This window comes from Amblyomma maculatum, chromosome 1 (genome assembly GCF_055883805.1).
Source record: "Amblyomma maculatum isolate TAMU_Amacu chromosome 1, ASM5588380v1, whole genome shotgun sequence".
Classification (NCBI taxonomy): domain Eukaryota; kingdom Metazoa; phylum Arthropoda; class Arachnida; order Ixodida; family Ixodidae; genus Amblyomma; species Amblyomma maculatum.
This window is the reverse complement of record NC_139344.1, coordinates 178,989,883-179,011,368: the sequence shown is the minus strand read 5'-3', so window position 1 is coordinate 179,011,368 and position 21,486 is coordinate 178,989,883. Positions and strand designations below refer to the sequence as shown.

Here is a 21,486-nt window from a genome sequence, read left to right as displayed (position 1 = left end):
CTCCTTGCCCATGCCGCTAACACACCACGTATTAAAGCCTATTGGCATCAGTAGGCAGAGAAAATGATTAAATGCCACACTGCACGACTCTACAAACAGCGGTATATTTCATCTTCTCTGGAATTGCCCTGCTTTTTCTACTGGATGCTCCAAGATTGAACCCTACCGCCTGAATTACTGTTCCCTCCTAGCAACTACTCTAACGCACAAATTATATTTGCCTAGTACGGCTCCCTTAGTGGCCTGATCACAGCAATGTGAGATGAGTGATGACCTATGCAATAAAGGACTTTCAACTCAAGTACATTACAAGCAGTGATCTGCAAGATTGTAAACTAAACACGAAAAGGAAAAGTCTAGTGGACAGTCTGCATACAGGGATTACGGCGAAAGGTCTGGATCAGGTGATCACAGACACTGCGTGGTGCGATGAAATGCACACTCGGCATCAGACCCAGCGTGGCAGCAGACGAATCATGCAACCTGTTCCACCTCTTGTCAACCTATTCCGCCTCCTGTTTCGCATTGGCTGTACTGGTGCCAGTCATGGCGCGCTCCTGATAAGCCATGTGCCAATGTCCGGTGAAGGACCGGGAGGGAAGAGACTCTGATGCTGAGCCTCAATTTCATCACGTTTCAATTTGAGTGCAAAGCACTGAGCTAACACGTACATCGCCAGCACACGTCTCCACAATAAGTTTCTGGCATTCATATGCGACAATATGAGATTTAAAGCTCGCATTCTTCGCGTACAAATCTAGCAATGTCACCTGTATCACTCGCAGCCATTTTAATCATCTGTTGTTAGTCATGTCGTGTGTTTTCCAGTAGTTTAGAAAAGAGAACCCCTGTGATGAGAGTGATCTAGTCAGTGCACACATAGGGGAGAGCAGATGTTATTGTCTTGCATTTTGCTTGCGGTTTTCCAGGTTAGGTGATCAGCGGGTGGTACGCATTGTGTTGCCTCGCGTTTCCTCTGAGTAGAAGCCCCCATGACAAGAATGCCTGGCATCATGGCTCACTTGTGCCTCTGCCATAAAGAAATATATGGTTTGACTAAAACTATCATGCTGCAAAGTGTTTTGCTTACGATAGCATGCCAGTGTACATTAGGAACTGTATATCAAAAATATATTAATATTTATTTTTGTAATAAAAGAGGAATGAAATAATATATTTAAGAACTCCATTAAACACCAATGCACTTCACAATGAAAAATAATTACAGGATAGAGAAAATGTTATACCTTCACTTGCCTTTTTCAATTAAACAAAATAACAAGAAGCAAAAAATGACCTTATAAGCATTGAGAAGACTTTGTATATAGCATGAAGTAGATGTAGCAACATTCAGCAAATACCAAATTGAATTGCTGATGCTTTCTCCTAAGAGGAAGCCCCAAGCTACTATATAGGTGGTATGCCCTGGTGCCCACACGGCACCCAACTATGCTGCTGGCCGTCATACTTGCGGTGAACATAGGAGACGAACGCCTCCGCTAGCTTGCTTTCCTCGTGTGGCGCATTTAGATTGCCGCTTGGAATTCATGAGCATGAGAGATTCGACTGGCTGTCGCCGCTCACAACAGCAGCAAGAAACTATGTTGCAAATAAACACCACTTCGGATGGGCAGCTGCATTGCTTAGCACAGCTCGAGCCAAGGCCAAGGAACAGGTCCAATAACGCCATGGGCTGACTCGAAGCTCACAGCCATGAAATCAGAGAGCCGGAATTTGGAAGACTTATTGTTACCACGCTAGAGAAATGTTTTAATTAAGCGTGTAGGCAAAATTCAGTACTGGATGCCACGCTGCTGAGCTAGGCAGTAAGCTTGCACTGTCACCCTGACACAAGCATAGGTTTTCAGTAGTGCAATTACAAGGAAAAAAAAAAAAAAAAAAAAAAGTCATCACCAGGGTGGTCATGACACCCCCGGGAAACAAAGTGCATGCCAAGGACTCATTTCAAGGTCCGAAACAGGATGAGGTCACTTTTTATACGTACATCTTTTGGGAAATTTAATTGGTGCCCCTCCTGTGCTTATTCTGGAGGCGCCTCCTCCAAAACTTTTGCAGGTGACCCCGCGGTTGAACTCTGAAGCACTATGTCCAGGTCACATTAGCAGAAGAAATGAAAATCGAGGGTTGTGCGCAGATACGTTGTCTAGAGTAATGCAAGAGCACTATAGACCTGCTGCAAAACTACATGCGGCTTTCCGGATACACAGAAGGGCTGTTGTCACCATTGTCTAAGCTTTTATTCCGGAATAGAGAGAACCCGAATCCACGAACGATGTTCATCGCTGCGCCCTTTTTGCGTACCTCAGCTCGAGCAGCGCTAACCAATGCATGTGCCTACCCCAAGTGATGTTTGCTAACGATGCATTTTCATGCCGCTATCAAGTGTGACAATTATAGGCCTGATTTCAATTGCACGCGGTTCTAAGTGACAACATGAATGAGGCACGTGAGCCACAGTAACACAACGAAAGCACGCTTTTGGAGCAGGACTAGCAGGAGTTTGTCTGCTATGTGCACAGCAAAAATGGCAGCCAGTGGCATAGTTGGGCGCCATGTGGGCGCAGTGCATACCACCTACAGAATAAAAACGCACAGTTTTATATTAATTCTTATATTTTAAAAAATATTAACGCAACCACTTTTTAGTTTCCTGATATTTATGAAGTGCTGAGGATTTCTTGGGAAAATTTCAATGACACCAAAGACGTCTCATTTTTTTTTTAATGTTTAAATCAAAGTTATCAATTTTATAAAGTACAATTTTAGTCAATTCTGAAGCAGTGTGGAGAAAGAACTTACTAATTCAGAGCTAAATTTCACCTAAAATAAAGACAAAGGCAAAAAGCGTAACGCCTCATTGCATCGTGCCAACATGTAGGGCTGAAAATTGACTTTCTTTTGCAGGATATACACTCAGTTTATTTACTTTTATAACTTTAAATAATATAATGCAGCACTTTTTCAGTACCTGACATTTACAAAGTACTGAATATTGCTGAGGGCGATTTTAACAAAAATTGAAGATGGTGTTTTTTTCGTTGGAATCAATGTTGTTCATTTTTCTTCGTTGTTTTGAATTTTGGCAGATTTTGAAGCGGTGTGGAGAAAAATTTTACTGGCCTAGCGTTATGTTTTCTGAAATGAAGCACATGACCTGCTTAATACAAAAAAAAAAAAATTTAAGTGGAAACTAACCTCACTGCCTGGCAGCAGAACATAGGGCTAAAATTCGTCTTTTTTGCACTGTGTCGTTGCTTCCTACAGCAATGTTTGGGATTTTTTTCCTCAAGAAACTTGGACAAGGAAAAAAAGTTTCATACAGCCCTTCTAAGGGTAAATGTTACATAAATTTAATGAGTAAAGCATGATGTGTGAAATGATTTCAGTCCACAAGCAGCAAGGCTCTAAACCTGCAATTTTATAAATGGCAAAAACTGTGTTTTTCACCTTTTGTGATACAAGATTTTCCCCCAGAAACTACAGCGTACCTTACAAAACTAATGCTCATTCCTCTGTGTTCTCACCATTCCTCTGTGTTCTCACATTTGCCCATCACATATAAAAATTTCATTGAAAAATAAAGAATGGTCATGAGATCTCAATTACTGCTCTCGACTGGTCCAAAGGTCTCACATTTTTTCACTGGCAAAACAAACGAAAAAAATGAGCCTAAGTTACGCAATGTAAAATGCAATAATTGGTATTAACATCACACCTACCAATCATATCACAATGTGGCTTTGAGAGCCCCTTTTCATACAAAGGAATTTCAAACAAACTATGTCATTCTAAAAACACACACACTTACATTGACTTTGATGTCATCGATGTGCGTGATGTCAGAAGCATCTACAGAGTGCACTATAGCACTGTGGTACGACATTTGTCCCCAATCTTTCGAGAACGGGGCTCGCACCTTGGAGCCTTCTAAGTGGTCCACAAGTTCAGCAAGCTCTTTAGAATGGTCCCCAGCAGCAGAGCGGTCTGCAGCTTGAGGTTCCGATGAAGCCCCAAGGCTAGCCATTTCTGCCTGTACAAAACAAAAGTGTAAAATTTCAATGAATTCCTTGGTCAAACAACCATTTTTCATCCTAACAAAAATGTGAACACAATGGACAGAATAAAATGGATCAAATCAAGCAACATCTGCTGAGGTCTTACATAAATATGATGCAATTGAAAACTAAAGCAGACTGTCACACAAAAATCCACATTTACAGGCTTCTCAGCCAAGTCCCGTTCAAATATCTTCTAGATGACAAAAAAATTAATTTGGACACCATGCTACTTATTCCAAGATAAAGCATACTTATTCTAAAAGGTACAAATAATATTGATTCCTGACAATTCAACTCAGGTACCAAACATGATTAATACAAGCAAGAGTGAATTTTGACAGAAGCAGTCTATTTAACCCTTTCGTTACCATGCCACTGTGACTTGATCACCGGTGATCGAAAAACTCGAAGTTCAAATTTCGCGCCACCAGTGCAGTAATGGACTACGCCGTCTAGCGTGTACTTCAGACACTATATTTTTATTTGCAGCATGATCTGTATTGTTGTCTGTGTGGCGGCTATTTTTCAAGCGCTTCTGCAATTCAGGTTGTGGCGTGAAACACTCCCAACATGGCATCAACCTCGGAAACAGCGCTCGCTCGCAAAAACCTGTTTCAGGCAAATTTGCTGCCTCTAGAGTGGTTATTGGATACGATCACCAACAGCGGCTCAGAAGACGACGCTGCATCCTCGAATTTTAATTCCAATATTGAAACTTGGGAACAACAGCCCGGAGCGTTGGCGGCTGTACGCGCGTATGTTTTGGTTTCTGCCTATCATTTGTTTGTTCTTCCGTGGAGCTCGTTCACTCAACGAAAATATGTAATGATTGACATTTTTGTCATCTGCAGTGCTGCAAAAACTAACGTGGAAATGTGTTCCGCCACAGCACAGAAGGGTTTTGTTTTGGCCAAGCATAACTCCAAGCATCTACCTTAGATTGACACTAGAAGACGCGCACCTGCTAGCATCTCTTTGCTGTAGCAATGGACCATTTGCGGAAACCTAAGTCAGCCCCTCCAAGGCTTGCTTGCCAGCCTTTCCAACCAAAAAAACTTGCTCCCGGACGACACTCCCGCATTCTTTGTGGAAGTAGTAATAGAAGACCTGCTTTTGTCCCCCGTCCCGTTAAGAGGGGAATGTTCGTTGTTCAGATTAGAGGTAACAAACAACCGTCCTTTGTTTTGGAAACCGCATGCATCTGATTGGCCAGTATTAGCCCAAGCATATTTGGGAATTTTAGGTTTTCCTGTGTCGAGCACTAATGTTAATAAGGAAGTGTTCTCAAAATTGCGTGCTGTCAACACAAAGATGGCTGACAATAGTCTAATTATGCTTGCATCTGTTACAATCAACTATAAATAGCATTTGCTAAAAGGTGAATAGAACTCATGCCTTTTTGTTTCTGTAATCTTGTGTGCTTTAATGATGTTTTTCAATGATAATCACCACGTTTTACTGTTGCACCATGCAGATAGCCTAAAGACACTGATTTCAAAACAGCATACAAAGGCCAAAAAACATCCACCGATTTTCAGAAAGGAAAAAAAAAAAAACAAAAAAAACAAAGAACAAGGCCTACTTATGAGCCACCTCTGCGACATGATTGCATAGAAAAATTCATAGTCATCAAACTGCAATTAAGCTGACAAAAGAGATGTTAGCTTCAAAGAGCAACATTACAGTAGTGTGCTTCACATGTGCAGCTAGTCAAGTACAGACAGTATGAAATATAACAATAATGGTCAACAGCCTGAGGAAGTAGTACTCTATCTAAACAGCAATAGTTATTATGATAATGGACACATTCTTTGCTAAAGAAGTTAGACTCTTCGCGGCACCCTTCAAATCAGGCAGGATAAGACAGCCTCCCCAAGTGCTAAGTTTGTGGCAAGATGCCAATGAAAGTAGTTCACTCGCCCAGCATTGCCAACTGGCAACATCACCATGCAAACTACTATTCTTCTGAATTAAACCAAGAACCAAGCAACTCTTCTACATCCTAAGCACCGGAAGCCTTAAGGGCATAATAACCTTCACAACTTGAGGGCACACAAGTCTTGAAACCTTAATTTTGCATACCTTACCTAGGTGGCTCAGGTTAGGGCACTCACTGCTGGCCCCAAGGACACAGATTCAATCCTGGCCATGGCAGCCACCTTTTGACGGAGGCGAAAGCAAGGTGCTAATGTGCAATGTGAATACATGATAAAGAATCCCAGGAGGTCGAAATTTCAGGAGCCATCCCCTATAGCATCTGCCATAGCCTAAGTCACTTTTGGTCATTGAACTCCTAAAAGCAAACCGAATATAATGTTGCATGGCAGGTAAAAAGAGAGGCTTCGTTCCCCAACCTATCTCATTGCGATAACGGCCATAAACACCACAAGGTGCCCCTCATACTGCCAAAGCTTTAAAGCCAGAGAATTAAGGACCGCTTGATAGAGGTGTGGCAGAAGAAAAAAAAAAGGTTGGCATCAAAAAATTCTTTTTGTTCCTTTTTTTGCAACATAGTAGTGGCACGTTACCTGTGGCTGTGCCAACATTGTTTCGCAACGCTCTGCCATTAAAGGTATGATGCAACAACATTAATTGTTCCCACCTCCTGCTTCCCTTCGAATCTTCATTCACATAAATGCCCTTTGCTACTCAATGACTTATCCCTCCAATTCTGCCCTTCTTATCTCACACGTACTCATTAGCATGCAGTCGTAAGCCACCACATTATGTGAAAGACCCCCCGACATAAATATTAAGCCCACGTTATCCGCACCATATTCTAGAATGTGTCTGCGTGGGCTAGGAGTGGCGTGTCTGAGTTAGGATCCAAGGGCCCCAAAGGGTTCAATTCCAATACCACCAACCATCTCAAAGGAGCTACCAGCGGCTCCTGCCAACACAGGCATGCCACGTGGTCACATGACGTCACACAATCTGTCGAAGGATCAGTGGCAAGGCATAACACTTGCCAATACCACCTACCAGCATAGCTCAGCAAAATCAAGAGTGCTTACACAGGCTCACTTACAAAATTTTGGTCAGCGCGCGGGCTCACCCAAACTCAGACTCACCCATGCTCAGGCTTACTGAACTCATGAACTCAAACTTATTTAGACTCATAACTTACTCAGACTGACTTTGACTATTCAGAGTAGACCGCAAGTTACGATTCACGACGCACTTCGACTCACAATTCACCTGGGCCCACTCATTTTGACTCAAAACTCATTTGAGCTCACTCACTCTTATCGACTCACAACACATCTGGACTCATTTCGATTCACAACTCACTTTGACTCATGACTCATTTGGATTCACTCACTCGACTCGTGACTCATCTAGGCTCGTATTCAAAGTTCGAGTTATCTGATTGGTGAAACTGCCGGAATGTGATGTTGCCACCTCTTCCGGTTCCGTAGTGGCAACACCCATTTCCGGCATTTCGACCAATCAGATGACTGAGGTTGGGGAGATAGCGATACTTTCGATAATGACGCAAACTTGGAATACGGGCCCTGAGTTCACTCACTCCTTTCGACTGACAACACATCTGCACTCACTCATTTTAACTTAACAGTCATTTTGCCTCACTCAATTATTGAGCAGAGCAGTTTCTTTAGCCCAAGTGGCCCTGATCAAGGCAATAATATTTAGGTAGAAGCCTAGGAGGCTATGCCTTTTTGTACTTTGGCTTAGTCGAATGTTTTTCTGGTGAGTGAGGCACCACGTGTTATTTTTCTTTTGCTATTAAGCACACTCAAAATTTTATATTGTAGCAAGAGCTATACTACGCTAGCCAGCCAAGCATTTCGCTGTTTCTGAGAGAGGCCACTAGTGCGCATGCACAAAAACTAAACAGGAGCAACAGGCGCTCTGCACATGACGTCAGAGCTTGCGGCTGCTGAGCCACATGCAGACTCTACTGCTAACGCAGCAGAGGCGCCCGAACAAAAAGAGGAACGTCTTGCCAAGTGGAGACACCAAGGTGTAAAGCGTAAAAGGCGGCACACAGCACTAGCAAAGAGAGAACGAGCATAAGGAGAAGAGAGCAGCGGAGACGCCCGAACAGAGAGCAATGGCTTGCCAAACGGTGATGGCAGACTGTCGAGCGTAATAGACGACACATAGCCGCCGAAATGGGGCCTATGGAAGAGTTCAGTCAACGAAAACCAACCGAAGGATCTGATGGCACGTCGTGTGATTTATCACTCTATTCGAGTTTCCGAAAGTGCATCTACGACCTGGACATTTGAAGCAGACTTTCCGAAGAATCTGTTTGGACACGTCTAGTGTGCGCAACAGACTATGGCACCAAAGGGACTTGACACCGGTGAGTAATCCAATGTATGAGACTTTGCGTTTGGAGACTAGCAAATCGAAATACTGCATAGACAAAATTGAAACCGCTGCATGCTACTTCATAGATCATCGGGCAGTCTTCGTCTTTGTCAAGCGAAATGAATAAAAGAACCAATGTCTCTAATTGTTAAACATACATAACTATAAAAAGCTCAGCTAGGGAAATGTTCTTGCTATGTATAACCTGGCATAGCCAAGCTAAGCCACAACAATGTTTTATAGGTTGTCAGCAGGCATAAACTAGACGTGTGAAAGAACTTGACTAGGTCTTTACCCATTCTAAGTTGTATATCAATGGCAACATTCATCATACGCAAAATGCACAAAACATGAAAGGGAGTGCATGCAGGCAGACTTTCTACAGATTTCTCTCTTCTGGAGACTGAGAAATGTTTCCATGCTATCGTGCCTGCCAGTGTCCTTTGTCACGGCAATAACGCTTTCAAAAAAAAAAAGGCACATTTTCGCATGAAAACACAGATCATGATCTGAGCCCAGACTCGGGAATCAAATCATGATCTGTCAGGAGTCCGGACTCACTCATGACTTGGATCATGATCTGAATGCGAGTGTGAGTGGGCTGACTAAGTCAACACATGAGTGATTTCGCTGACCTATGCCTACAAGAGACATGCTCTTGAATTTTTGCTCACAATGGCAATGGCAGCACCAACGCCAGATTTTTTGGAAAACAGGGCCTTTAAAGAAGTGTGGAACCTCTCGGTTTTCAGTGCAGAGTAGAGACTTTGTGAGTGCAAGGCATACAAATCAAATTTGTTGGTTGGCAGCAGCCACATCAAACATGCTTGGGAAAAAAAGAGTATTGAAATGATGCTGAGGTCTGCCATGTGCTATGCGATTCCTAGCACACACTGCTATGTAGTTTTTTTTATGTAGATGCCGGCAGAACCATGTCAGTGCTTGTTTGAGGCATGCCATACGCCATAAGTTATGTTTGAAATACATGAAATGCCCCACACACGTCCGTCCGCTTTAAAAACTTCGCTGAAACAGAAAGTCATTGAGGTGTGTTCTGAATGTCACCCAAACAGCCTGCAAACAATCGCATGGTGCTGTTCTTGTCCCGCAAATATTTTTTTTTTTTACTTCCCAACAACTGGTAGACACTTGTGACTGCAATAAGACAAACTGCCAATGAAAAAAAAAGATTTTTTTTTTTCTGCTTTCAAAGGAAACTACACAGTACGCACTCGCAGTCTAGCGTACGCAACTGAAATGCGTTCCAGTCAAAATTCACTGGATGGTTAAGACGCAGGCGAAAGTGGTGCACCCGTCTGCTCATTTCATTGTGTTGCAGGAAGTTACATCAAAGAAATGCAAAGAGGAATTCATGCATGGCGTACACAGAGACGCAGGCAGAAAACAAAGCCCACTGCTCGTCTTTCGTGGAGATCAATGGGAGACGCGCTGTAGCGTTGTTACAGCGTATCTCCCACTGATGACGCAGGCGTTCACTGCATGCTAACCACAATTTCAGTCTCACCGCAATCTCGTCATTAAATGAAAGTACTCACTTGAAATTTTGTGAATTCTTCGTCGATTTTATCATTAGTCGCATTGCGATCTTGCTCTTGACGGGGTAAGGTTCCATCCACTACTCCACGCAAAGTCACTAGAGAACGAAGTCATGTAATTTAAGACCACTTGCACAGAATTAAGCAAAATTGTGATACGTACCTTTCGTAAGAGTCAGCGCTTCTTCCAAATTCTGTTTTAACTCCAACAGCTCGACTACCCGGGCTTCAGTGTCGGCGGGTGACTCGAGAGAATGATTGACTGCTGCAAGCTGTAATCAATGGACATTCATAGCACAAAAAGGGGGCAAAGAAATCACAAACGCTTACTTGTTCCTCAAAGAGATTTAAGGTTTCGTGAAGCGCTTTAGCGTCCGGTGATTCCATGTCTCTAATCGGGCCGAACTCTACACGCTGAACTCAATCACCGCGTTAATGCTCACTTTAATCGCGCTATAATGTAACTATAACCGCGCTACTAAGCGCGTTCCATGCCGCATTCAGCCATGGTACAGCGACATCTGCCCAGTGTCGCCAACCCGCCAACCTAGGTCGTCTCAAAATCTCTAAATGACCACCAAAAAATCCCTAGATTGTGAAAAATCCCCAACATTTAATATATTAATTAGTAATATCCCTAACAACACTAGCTTCTCATGAAATGAAATAATATGCTGTGCTCTCTAGTATTAAAAATATGACCGATTTATGTCTGTTTTATTTTCACTTACTCAAGGCGTGGCCTAAATTAAATTAACACGTACGTTAGCTTGCGGGCGGATGTACACAAAGCTTTTCTTGCATCTTAATCCTCCCGAAATTGCGACAATGTCACATTTCCCTGCTTTGTAGCCTGCGTCACAGGCTTTTTTAGTAATAATTAAAAGCCGATATATTTTGTTGTTGTTGTTGTTGAAAACTTTTATTGTCCAACAGAGAAGGACCACACCGCCTGGGTGGCCTGGGCAACACCTTTAGGTGTTGGCCTGGGCCGCTCTGTCAACACCTCCTAGGCTCTGTCTCACCCCCCTTTAAAGGGGAGGGGACTTAGCGGCCCAGCCGCAAGGGATGGTCGCATTAGATGCTGGCCGGTTTGGTTTCGCCGGCGGCCTCTGCTGCCAGTTGGACGGCGGTGAGTTGGAGCTCAGGGTCGGAGCTTCGCAATAAGGTTTCCCAGGCTTCCCTACTGCTAACGTTTTGCGCCCTGCCTGGGGAGTAAGCGCACTTCCAAATTATATGGTCGAGGGTTCCTCTCGCCCCACACTTTTTACATTTATCGTCCTCGCAGTCCGATTGGATATGTTTATTTAGTACTGGGTTTGGGTATGCTCCAGTCTGCAGGCGTCTCCAGGCGTCTCCAGGCCATTGCCTGACCTCTATTTAACGCCGTGTTTGGTGGGGGAAAACGCCTCCGGCATTGCCTGTAGTGTTCTGTAATGTCTTGATACGAGATTAATCGCCCTTCTCTATTAACTTCTGCCTGAGCCGAGCCATCCTGTACAGCTCGGAGGTAGAGATCTCGAGCTGCACTGTGGGCCGCCTCGTTACCGCTGACAGATTCGTGCGCCGGGGTCCAGATGATGTTGATCGTTCTATCAATCACTCCTTGTGTTAAAATTTTGGTGGTGACTGAAATTTTGGATTGCAGTTTTACTGTCGCTAATAATATATCTAGCTTTAGTGCCAACGCAAGCGATCGCTATCGCAGCTTCCTCCGCTATCTCGGTTTCTTTCCCTATGGTAGCCAACGTGATGAGGGTGCCTCCCCCATCTACCGCCGCTATGGTCATGTATCGACTGTGTCTGTTTCCTGCCGCATCTACGTAGGCAACTTCATTTGGGGGTTTGCTCCGATATTGTTTCTATCGCTTCCGCCCTTTTCTGTCGCCTTTCCCTATTAAACTCAGGGTGCATGTTTTTGGGTAGGGGAGGGATTCTTAGGTGCGCCCTGATTTTCCTGTCAATGTCAACCCTTTCCTTTTGCTCCCTGTCTGTGGCTATTCCAAGGTTACTTAGCGTAGCTCTTCCCACTCGCGTCGTGCTGTCTTTCAAGTTGCGAGGTTTTAACCGCTTCCGTGATTTCTGAAATCGTATTGTGCAGTCCTAGGGCCAGTAGCTTCTCCGTCGATGTACATGTTGGGAGGCCTAGGGCCTTTTTAACGCATTTTCTGATGAGCGCGTCTATCTTTCTCCTCTCATCTGCCTTTAGGTTCAGATATGGCGTGGCGTAGCCCACTCTGCTAATGATGAAGGCTTGTACCAATCTCAGGAGGTTTTTTTCCTTGAGGCCGCCTCCGTTACGTGAGACCCTCCTGATGAGGTTTAATGTCTGGGTCGCGTGGTTTTCTAACTTTTTGATGGTGATCGTGTTCCTTCCGTGTGTTTGTAAGTGGAGTCCCAATATTCGTATTGTCTCTACTTTTGGTATCTCCCTTCCTTCCACGTACACCTGTGGGTCAGAGGGAGGTTTGTTCCTGAGTGCCTTCTCATTATACACGAAGATTTCTGATTTTTCAGGCGAACATTTAAGTCCTCTGTCCGCCGCGTTCTTAGAGATGACATCTGCTGCCGCCTGCAGCGTTTCATTGATCTCTGCGTCGCTCCCTCTGTTGATCCAGAGATTGATGTCGTCCGCGTACAGGCTGTAATTTAAGTTGTAATTCCCAATTTTCCACAATTCCTTCGGGAGCCCTCTCATGGCCATGTTGAAAAGGGTGGGTGACAGTACCGATCCCTGAGGTGTCCCCCTGTTACCTAGCCTGATCACCCCAGATTGTATTTCCTGGAAAGTTATAACCGCCGTGCGGTCCGTTAAGAAATTTCTGACATAGCAATAAGTTTTAGCCCTATTCCTGCCTGCTGGAGCCCTTCCAAGATGGCTTCGTGCTTGACGTTGTCGAAGGCCCTTTTTAGGTCCAGTCCCATAATGACTTTCGCATCTTTGGTTCTGGAATTAATTATGTCTTGCTGCAGCCGCAGCATGACGTCCTGTGTGCTCATATGGGGCCTGAAGCCATACATCTCGTCTGGCCATTTCTCTTTTTCCTCCATATAATTTGAAATTCTGGTCCGAATTATGTGTTCCATTAACTTTCCTACACATGACGTAGATATTGAGTAGGAAAGTGTTTGATTCCTCCTTTTTTCCTGTTAGAATTTCTACAAAGATGTTTTCTATGACGTTGTCTTCTCATTCGTGTTGGATTGTTGCTATGTTTCTCTGCACCAGTGTTGCTCTCGATTTGTCCCCTTTCCCACTGTGGAAGGCGCGATACCCTTGCAATTTGGCCGGGCCGCCGGTCTCCTGCAACGCTATAGCAAGGGGGCTGATTCGCGGAGCGACAGCGTGCTCTGCAATACCGGTCGCTTGCGTCGATACCCGCGACAGTTCCACTGCCAAATTTGGATGTTATTGGGCAGTCTGTCCATTATTCAACTTTGTTTTGTTCTCCTCAAGTATAGTCACTCTCGCATTTAGGTTGGCGGTTTCCCCCTTTAATTGCTGGAGCGCCTCCGTCATGAGGTGAAAGTGATTTTGCATCTGTATCTGCATATGTTGAATCTGCTTGGCTAAGTCCTCAAGTTTACTGTCTCTTTCCTTAGCGAAATTCTTAAGACTTCTGTCCAGTTTCGCATTTAATTTCTCTAGCTTTTCATCCACTGTTAGGTCCGAGCTGTTATCCTCCCTAACTTTGCGTTTAGATGGGGGTGGAGAGGTATCCTCGACCATCATATTATTCTCCGCTCCCTTGTTGTCGACTTGAGCTGTAAGATGTTGGCCTTCGATTTTGTTGGGCGCCCCTATTTCAGATCCGCGTATTTCCTCCTTTAAACTAAGGATCGTTGCATTCATGCTCTTAATAATGCTTGTTAATTTTTCTATTTCCTCTTCGTTTTTGTCCTTCTTAATATTTCGGCCCTGGGTAACCTTGCCTGCGAAGCTCACGCCTTTGCTCTCACCATTCTCGGTTGTTGGTTCGTCTCGATCTCGACTAGGGGTCCTGGCTCTCGAGCTTGACAGTCCCCTGGATTGGCTCCTCCGCCTGGAAAAGCTTCGTCCCCTGGAGGCTGTCCGCTGCTCCTCTCCTAGTCTAGGGAAGGAGCTCGTCCTGGGCTTGTACCCTTCCTTCTCCCCATCTTGTCTGGCTCTTGGGCGGCTCTGGTGTTCTTGTTGTCAGTTGTAGATGTCAGCTACGAATTAAGTTTACCACGTCGACCTTCCTAATTACTCACCAATATAGCTGTTCTATCATCTGAAATACACTTTCTAATTGTATCTGATATCTTTATCCAGTACTAGAGTGTTATCATATCATCCTTGCGTACTGCAGTCACGCGATTTCAGCATTGACGACTTCTTCAGGCCCCGCCGCGGTGGTGTAGTGGTAATTAAGACGCCCTACCACTGTGTCGGAGTACCCGGCTTCGATCCCGACCGCCGGCGGCTGCCTTTCGATCATTTCGATGTAGGCGAAACAAAGAGACGTCCGTGTGCTGTGCGATGTCGGCGCACGTTAAAAACCCCAAGGTGGTCGAAATTATTTCGTAGACCTCCAATACCGGCTCCTCTTTCTCTCTTCCCACTTTCATCCCCCCCTTCCTCCTTCCCTCATGGCGCAGTTAAGTGTCCACAGAACAAGTGTGACAGATACTGCATCTTTCCCTTCCTGTGAACTAATTATTATTATTATTATTATTATTATTATTATTATTATTATTATTATTATTATTATTATTATTGTTATTGTTATTATTATTATTATTATTATTATTATTATTATTATTATTATTATTATTATTATTATTATTATTATTATTATTATTATTATCTCTTTGAAATGGTAGTTCCGCTCCCATTTCTCGACATAGGACCTATAGCGCGACATTATTCGGTCCAAAAGCAAAGATGCTAAGATAATATCTCGCACTACGGAGTCATGAATGGTCTTTCGGTAGTTTCAGCTAAGGCTCCTTTCAGCGTACTGCCAGCGCCGCCTAGTGGCCGTCGCACCACTATCTCGGTAGGGCGGCCGAGACTGCCGCGGCTGGAGGCGCTGAAGAGCGGCTAATTTATGGCGAAACCAAAGGCATACTGCTGCGTTTATAAGCACACGGCTACGATAAAAAAAGTGATCTCTATCATATATTTCACCGCAATCGTACGAAACACAGTGGGATGAGTACGGAGGATTGTTGAGCTTCTCGTTTGAGCGCTACTTATCAAGCTTCATAACGGAGCTTCGCCTGCTGTAGTGTACTTATAGAGTTCTGTTTATTCGCTTTTATCCTTTGCGCAATCTGATGAGAGCGTGTTGTCAAGGGCGCCTTAGGAGCGGGCGTATAATATCACACACATACACTGTTAAATGGTGCCAGCTGCAATTTTCACTTTGTGCAAGGTGCAAAACAAAGCATAGCAACTTTGTATTTTCAAGTTCGGCTGTTTTTTTTTTTTTAATAACCATCACCGATGCTAACCGCATCCTTCGATGCAGTTCATTCTTGGCTCTTAGATGAAAAGCGCGGGTTTACACTAAGAATATTAAAGGTATGGCAACTCTCCCCCATGCTCTGACATTGAAAGGCACCGATAATTTCTGTCCAACAATATGAACGAAACAATTGTGGCCACTAAACTATTTACAGTCCTAGCACTGTGATCCTTTTAGATCCATGCTTCGCAGCGGATCTCGGTGTTACTGACTTCAAAGAATGAACAAAATACACTTAAACCCATCAATTGCTATAGTCGCTCGCTGTCGTAAAAAGGCAAGTGTCGAAACACGACTGCAGGCCTTCGTTTCTCTCTAGATGCATTAAACAGCATCGCCTTAAATAACGGTACATTATATTTCGCGACACACAAAGCACTTTTTTGGTGGATAAATTTTCTTGTCAAGAAGCTGTAATCATTACTGTTCCTCAAAAAGGGCAGTAGGTAAGTATTGCACGCTTTCAATGCGCTTAATGCCCGCACTGTTGACAAATCCTACTTAATGTTAATATAGCAGAGAGGTCGTTTCATTTTACTCTAATATATTTACCCTCCACTAGCGATGCTTGAGCACAGGTTAACCTTATTTGCTAGAGAGTGCGCACGTAATTCACAGTGATGGGACACTCAACTTTGCAAGCGGCCCATAGCAAGAAAAAAACATTATAAGGGTTCAACGGTGTTGAACCAAATATTGAGAGAAATTATTAGCTGCGGGTGACCGAGCGTTCTTCTTCTCTTTTTCTTCTTCCTCAGCCCACATATAAAGCCCCGATTTAACCAAGTCATATGAACGTGCCTTAGTGGCCTATAGGGGTAACGTGAAATCCAGGGTCCTAGCAGGCTGCTTCTGACATAACCGTCCCATGTGAGATGAGAGACCCAAGTTGGCAGTTCCTGCCAGCTGTGACTTTTTCTAACGATGGAGCACACGCAAGACTCAGAATTGACTAGCCTAGTGAAGCTTTTCGCTTCAAAAAAAGAATGACTGAACTCACGAGAACCGCTTCAAACCTGCGCGTAGCAACGTTATAATTTCGATAATGCAGTGGTGGCGCGGCTCGTAGCCAATTTGCCAGGCAGTTGAAGTGGCCAGGTTGCACCCATAAGTCAATCAAAAAAGAAATTCCAAGTTCTTCAGAACATTAAATTTGCGATAAAAGCATTATGCGCGAAATAGAAAGCTCACAATCCGCCTATGGGCGCAGCCATGGCACGATGAGCGGCGTGCTGCGTCCTACTATACGCTTGCTCATTTTGAAACCAGGCGGCGCTGGCTGTATAATTTTAAGCGCGCCCCCTGAGCAGCGCAGGTTCCCTATTGAATGTAGAGGCAGAAACTTATAAATAGATGTCGAGAATGTTTTTCGAGATGTCGAGAACGTAGAGCCTTCTTTAAATTGGGCCTAATGCACTAGTATGGAGGCGCCACTGCTCCGGAACCAGTGGCGCCACCTCTCGCCGGCGCGCTCATAACGGGCATGTCTGCTCGTCGGAGAGAGGCGGCGGAGTGAACGCGAAGTCTATGCTTCTCGGCAAAAAACGTGTTAAAGCAAAACATTTTTCGGTCATTTCCTGCCTCGTGCCTCACACGTACGTAAGATGCACATGTACCATATGTGTGTGTGTTGAAAAATAAACCAAAAGCAAAGCGAAGAAAGCAGCTACCCGTTCATGCCGTCTGGTAGAAGGCCGCCGGTGCTTAGGGCGCAGCGCATCGTTGGCGTGCGAGCGCAATTCTGCTGGCGGCTCTTCGTTTTTTTTTTTTTTTTTCTTTGAAGTAGGAATTCGGACCCGAGCAGTTTGGTACTTTGAAAGTAAGGAGGTAAAGAAAACAAAAACTACGTCAGTGTGCAATGCGCAGCACAATCTTTTCCTTTCGGTGGCAGTGTAATAGACGGCATGATAAATGCCACAGAAGCGAGAGCCGTGGGCTCCGTCTGTCAATGCAAAGGTTTAAAAAAAAAAAAAAAAGCCCTCTTCCGCAGGACGGGACGAGCAGGCTGTATCTGGAGATGTGCCCTAAGGCATCAGGCCATGCGTGCACGTGCTTTTTCAGCGCTTGGTAGTACTGCTGTAGATTTTATTTTCTACTCGGTGCGTCGAAATGAGTGGTGACTTGTGACAGCAGTGCGCGAAAAAACAGGCATGGCTGACCAAGCTCCGCAGCGCGTGCTGTTCCGCGGATTTTGGGTGATCGAGAATGTTGAGAACTAATTTAATGGCGAATTCCAATCGCTGAACTGGAGCAGCGCGCACGCTCCATGACAGAACGCCTCAATCCGGCGTAGAGCACGCTCCCAGACTCCGCGTTTCGAATACTCTTGCTCCGGCCTATCTAGTGGCGCGAACGACGACGCTCGGGCACGCAGATTTTCATTGACGCCGCCAGACGGCGCCACTGCAACATCTACTAGTCGACTTTTCAATGTTTTCTTGCAATAGTGCGACATAGTACCGATGCTTTTGTGCGCCTATTCAGTAAAAGTGGTTATTTTTTCCCTATGCCGACGTATGTGGACCTCCACCCATGATAGAGGGCGTTTCATTCGACATTATTCGGGTTTTCGCCGTTGCACTAGGGTTGGTTGGTTGGTTGGTTCATAGGAAGGGAAAGACGCAGTATCTGTCACACTTGCTCTGTGGACACCTGAACCGCGCCGTAAGGGAAGGGATGAAGGTGGGAGTGAAAGTGGATAGAGAGAAAGGGGAGCCGTAGTGGAGGGCTACGGAGTAATTTCGACCACCTGGGGATCTTTAACGTGCGCTGACATCGCACAGCACACGGACGCCACTTCGTTTCGCCTCCATCGAAACGCAGCCGCCGCGGTCGGGTTCGAACCCGGGAACTCCGGCACAGTAGTCGGGCGTCTTACCACTGCACCACCCCGGCGGGGCTGCACTAGGGTGAAAGCGCTCTTATTTCGCTGGCGTCTGCTACAGCTCATGCGGGACGAGTTATCGCGCACTGTAAATCGTTACGGCACATTTATTTGTACGGGACGGGTATTTTTCTGAGCCCTGCAGATCCCGCTTTATTACAGAGCCAACTGAACTGTCAGCAGCAGACTGGTAGCAGAGTGGCCAGGCATCGTGCGCACGTACGGGTTCTCGCATCTCTCCAACCACGTCGCAGTAACTGTCCTTTAGCCAATAATAAGGATTATATTACACTGCGCTATTCGGTATCCACTGGTAACCAGGAATGCTCATTTTAGCTTGATATCTGCTTAGCGTTAGGAAATAGGATTTGTTTTTTTCATGACCACTTTGTCAATATATATATATATATATATATATATATATATATATATTGACAAAGTGGTCATGAAAAAAACAAATCCTACGCTTTGAAACGAATCATCCAGTGATATTCTGTGGCGTCACCATTATTCTCTGTTCACAGCAACAATATCTGTTATAAATCGTCGCTGTAAGCCAGGTGCTAAAATCTTTTCATCATCTCATATGCATAACATATATGCCAAAAATACATACATGAGGAGGGCAGAGAAGTTTTGTTTAGGTACTTCACAAGGCTTCTCCACTGCTATTTTATTTTATTTGAGTGCATGGGACAAAAGCCATCAACAATGAGTTGTTTTGTGAAATTATTGACTACACAAACAGTCCTAAGAGCATCCATCTGCTCATCTTCAGGTGCTTTGAATCTTGACATTGCGCTCGTTATTGCATTTTGTGAAAGAGTGCATGCGGGCAGTTAAGCAGTGATTTCAGCTGCACCAATTTGACAGTGGTCAGAGCACCAAAGTTCGCAGGTTTGCTTGGCCAGTAACATACTGAGTACAAGGTGTCTGCTTGAATTTAGGCTGAAGCAGGTTGTAAACACATTCTCAAGGTCAGCCACAAACTGGTATCACTTGAAGGGTACAAAAGGCCTCGGTTGTCCTTAAAGTTAGCCAAGTTTAATACATGTGACTTATCTTTTTCTTTAAAAAAAAAGATTAAAGCCTTTATCACAGTTAGTTTGAGGTAGGATAGAGAGACCACAATTGTATAGAGCTGCCAGCCAACTGGCTCACCCCAGGCAATTTTTAATTTTGAAGTTAAGTAATTAGTAATTATTTTTTCTAATTGACTAACTATTGCCTTTAGACAATAACTGGGTTTGCAAAATTTGAGAGCGCCTTCTAAAACCTCCATTTCATTTATTTCCGATAAAGAAAGCCTCATCGTTTTTCCAAGCTCTAAAGAAAGCCCGCGAAATACAAAAATTATCAGCCTGTATAGCCAGTATAGCGCTGAGACTGGGCTGTTGAGTCACGGCCGCAGCTAATTTCTGTCACTCAAACCATGCACGGTTGGGAGCACCGCAATATCGTAACGCATGAATGCGTCAGTCACGTGATTTTTTTTTTATTTCGCGGGCTTTCTACAGAGGTGGGAAAAACTATGCACGTGAGGTTTTCTTTATCGGGAATAAATGAAATGGGGGTTTCAAAAGGTCCTCCACAACTTTGCTAATCACATTTATTTGAAAGCAATACTTAGTAAATTAGAATTGCAAAATGAAAAATTGCCTGCACCGTTTTTTTTTTATCGATATTTATTGTCCTGGGATATCAGTAGGGTATGATATGAAGAATGAATAAATGATTAAATAAATGGGCCAGCTAGAGATCCAAGGACATACCATGACTACGCGGAATTGAGTTTAATTTAATCTCAGCTGTCTGCTTTATTGAGCCAGTGGTAGTATTCGAGATCACGCAAACAGTCAAAGCTTTCTTTCCCGAAGTCTTCCTTTTTTTCAGACCTGGTGCGCCAGGTGGCTGTTAGCAAGTGGTTTCTCTGGCTTATCTCAAATGGTTTATTTTTAACACTTTGCTGGAGTTAGCTTGGACACGCGGTATAAAATATGTCGGCTATCGTTTGGTGCTACAGGCTTATAGCAAGAATCTGCACTAAGCACAACTCTCTGCAACATCAATATTGCCCACATCCAGCCTTGGCTTCACGGGTTTGACGGTAATATATGCCGGATAACCTGGCAAGAGTGTATAGGCACCGCATCAGGTGCCAGTGATGGATTTCACGCGGTATATCCTCACTTCTGCCATTGATCATATATATGTGCGTAGTCACGCAGCAGGATGAGATGCGGCTCGAAATGATGCTCACACACTGCCAATGTTTCTGTGAGAGGCTTTTCCTGCCTTCACAAGCTTCGTTTCCACTTTGTGCGATGTTTGTTGTCCCTCGGAGAAGCAAACAAAGGTGACTGGAGCACCCGGATAGCCGCGCTTCGGCTCGGAACAAAACAGTGCGAGTTGGTCTTTTTCCTGGCCATTTCGAACTGCGCGTGGTGCTTTTGAAGAGCAGAGATGTCTTAGTTGCTGTGATGAAAGTCAGAACTGAAAGTTCAAGGGCAAAATCGCAAGAATGTGCAGAATGCACGGCGCGCCAAGCCTTGACTTCCCTTTGCGGAGGGGCACGCGGTCCTAGTAGCTGCTAGTAGACGTAACTGCAGCGCCACCAGCGGCGGTCAGTGGCGGCCGGCGTGCAAGAGCACGGCCGGTCTCGAGGGAGAGAGCGCTTCTCTTCTCTTACGGCCTCTCCAATGGGGTCTGTTTCCACCGCCCGCCGCGCCTCGGTGGGGCCGCCACCGCCCCACTGCTGCTCCTCCGCTACAGCCGTTCACGCGCAAGGGAAACGCGCGCTCGCTTTTAGCTTCGCCAGCGTCAGTTGCAACCGGCAGGTCCTGACATTTCGCCCCTTATGGTTTATACAAAGTCCGTAATCAACATCGAACATTTATCGTGTTCGAGAAATAAAATAGTCAACAATCTGCTCACGCGCGCGCTCCTTCGTCAGTGCGGCCGTGCACGGTCGAATGAAGCTTCGGGTATACTTCAACATTTTTTACCCCTAAGTTTTGTGCAAAAATAAATTTACCAAGCTATGCAACGTGCCTTTAAATGTTTTAAGCAGGTGTAGCGCGACCTGACGTGAGTGCATGGCGAACTGTTGGGTGGAGATTCTGTCAACCGCTACCGTT

At 44.8% G+C, this 21,486-nt stretch overlaps 1 protein-coding gene across 1 annotated transcript in view; it reads right to left on the bottom strand.

Moving 5' to 3' along the window:
* Positions 1 to 10,506, bottom strand: part of LOC146205007 (zinc finger CCCH-type with G patch domain-containing protein) — a 34,137-nt gene extending 23,631 nt beyond the window's left edge. Inside the window, exons 1-4 of the mRNA XM_084589672.1 lie at positions 10,304 to 10,506; positions 10,137 to 10,245; positions 9,974 to 10,071; positions 3,830 to 4,051 (exon numbers count right to left, since the gene is read on the bottom strand). Of these exons, the coding sequence (XP_084445798.1) occupies positions 3,830 to 4,051; positions 9,974 to 10,071; positions 10,137 to 10,245; positions 10,304 to 10,360 (486 nt within the window). The 5' untranslated portion in view covers positions 10,361 to 10,506. The remainder of the gene's footprint in view (positions 1 to 3,829; positions 4,052 to 9,973; positions 10,072 to 10,136; positions 10,246 to 10,303) is intronic.
* Between the last annotated feature and the right edge of the window lie 10,980 nt (positions 10,507 to 21,486).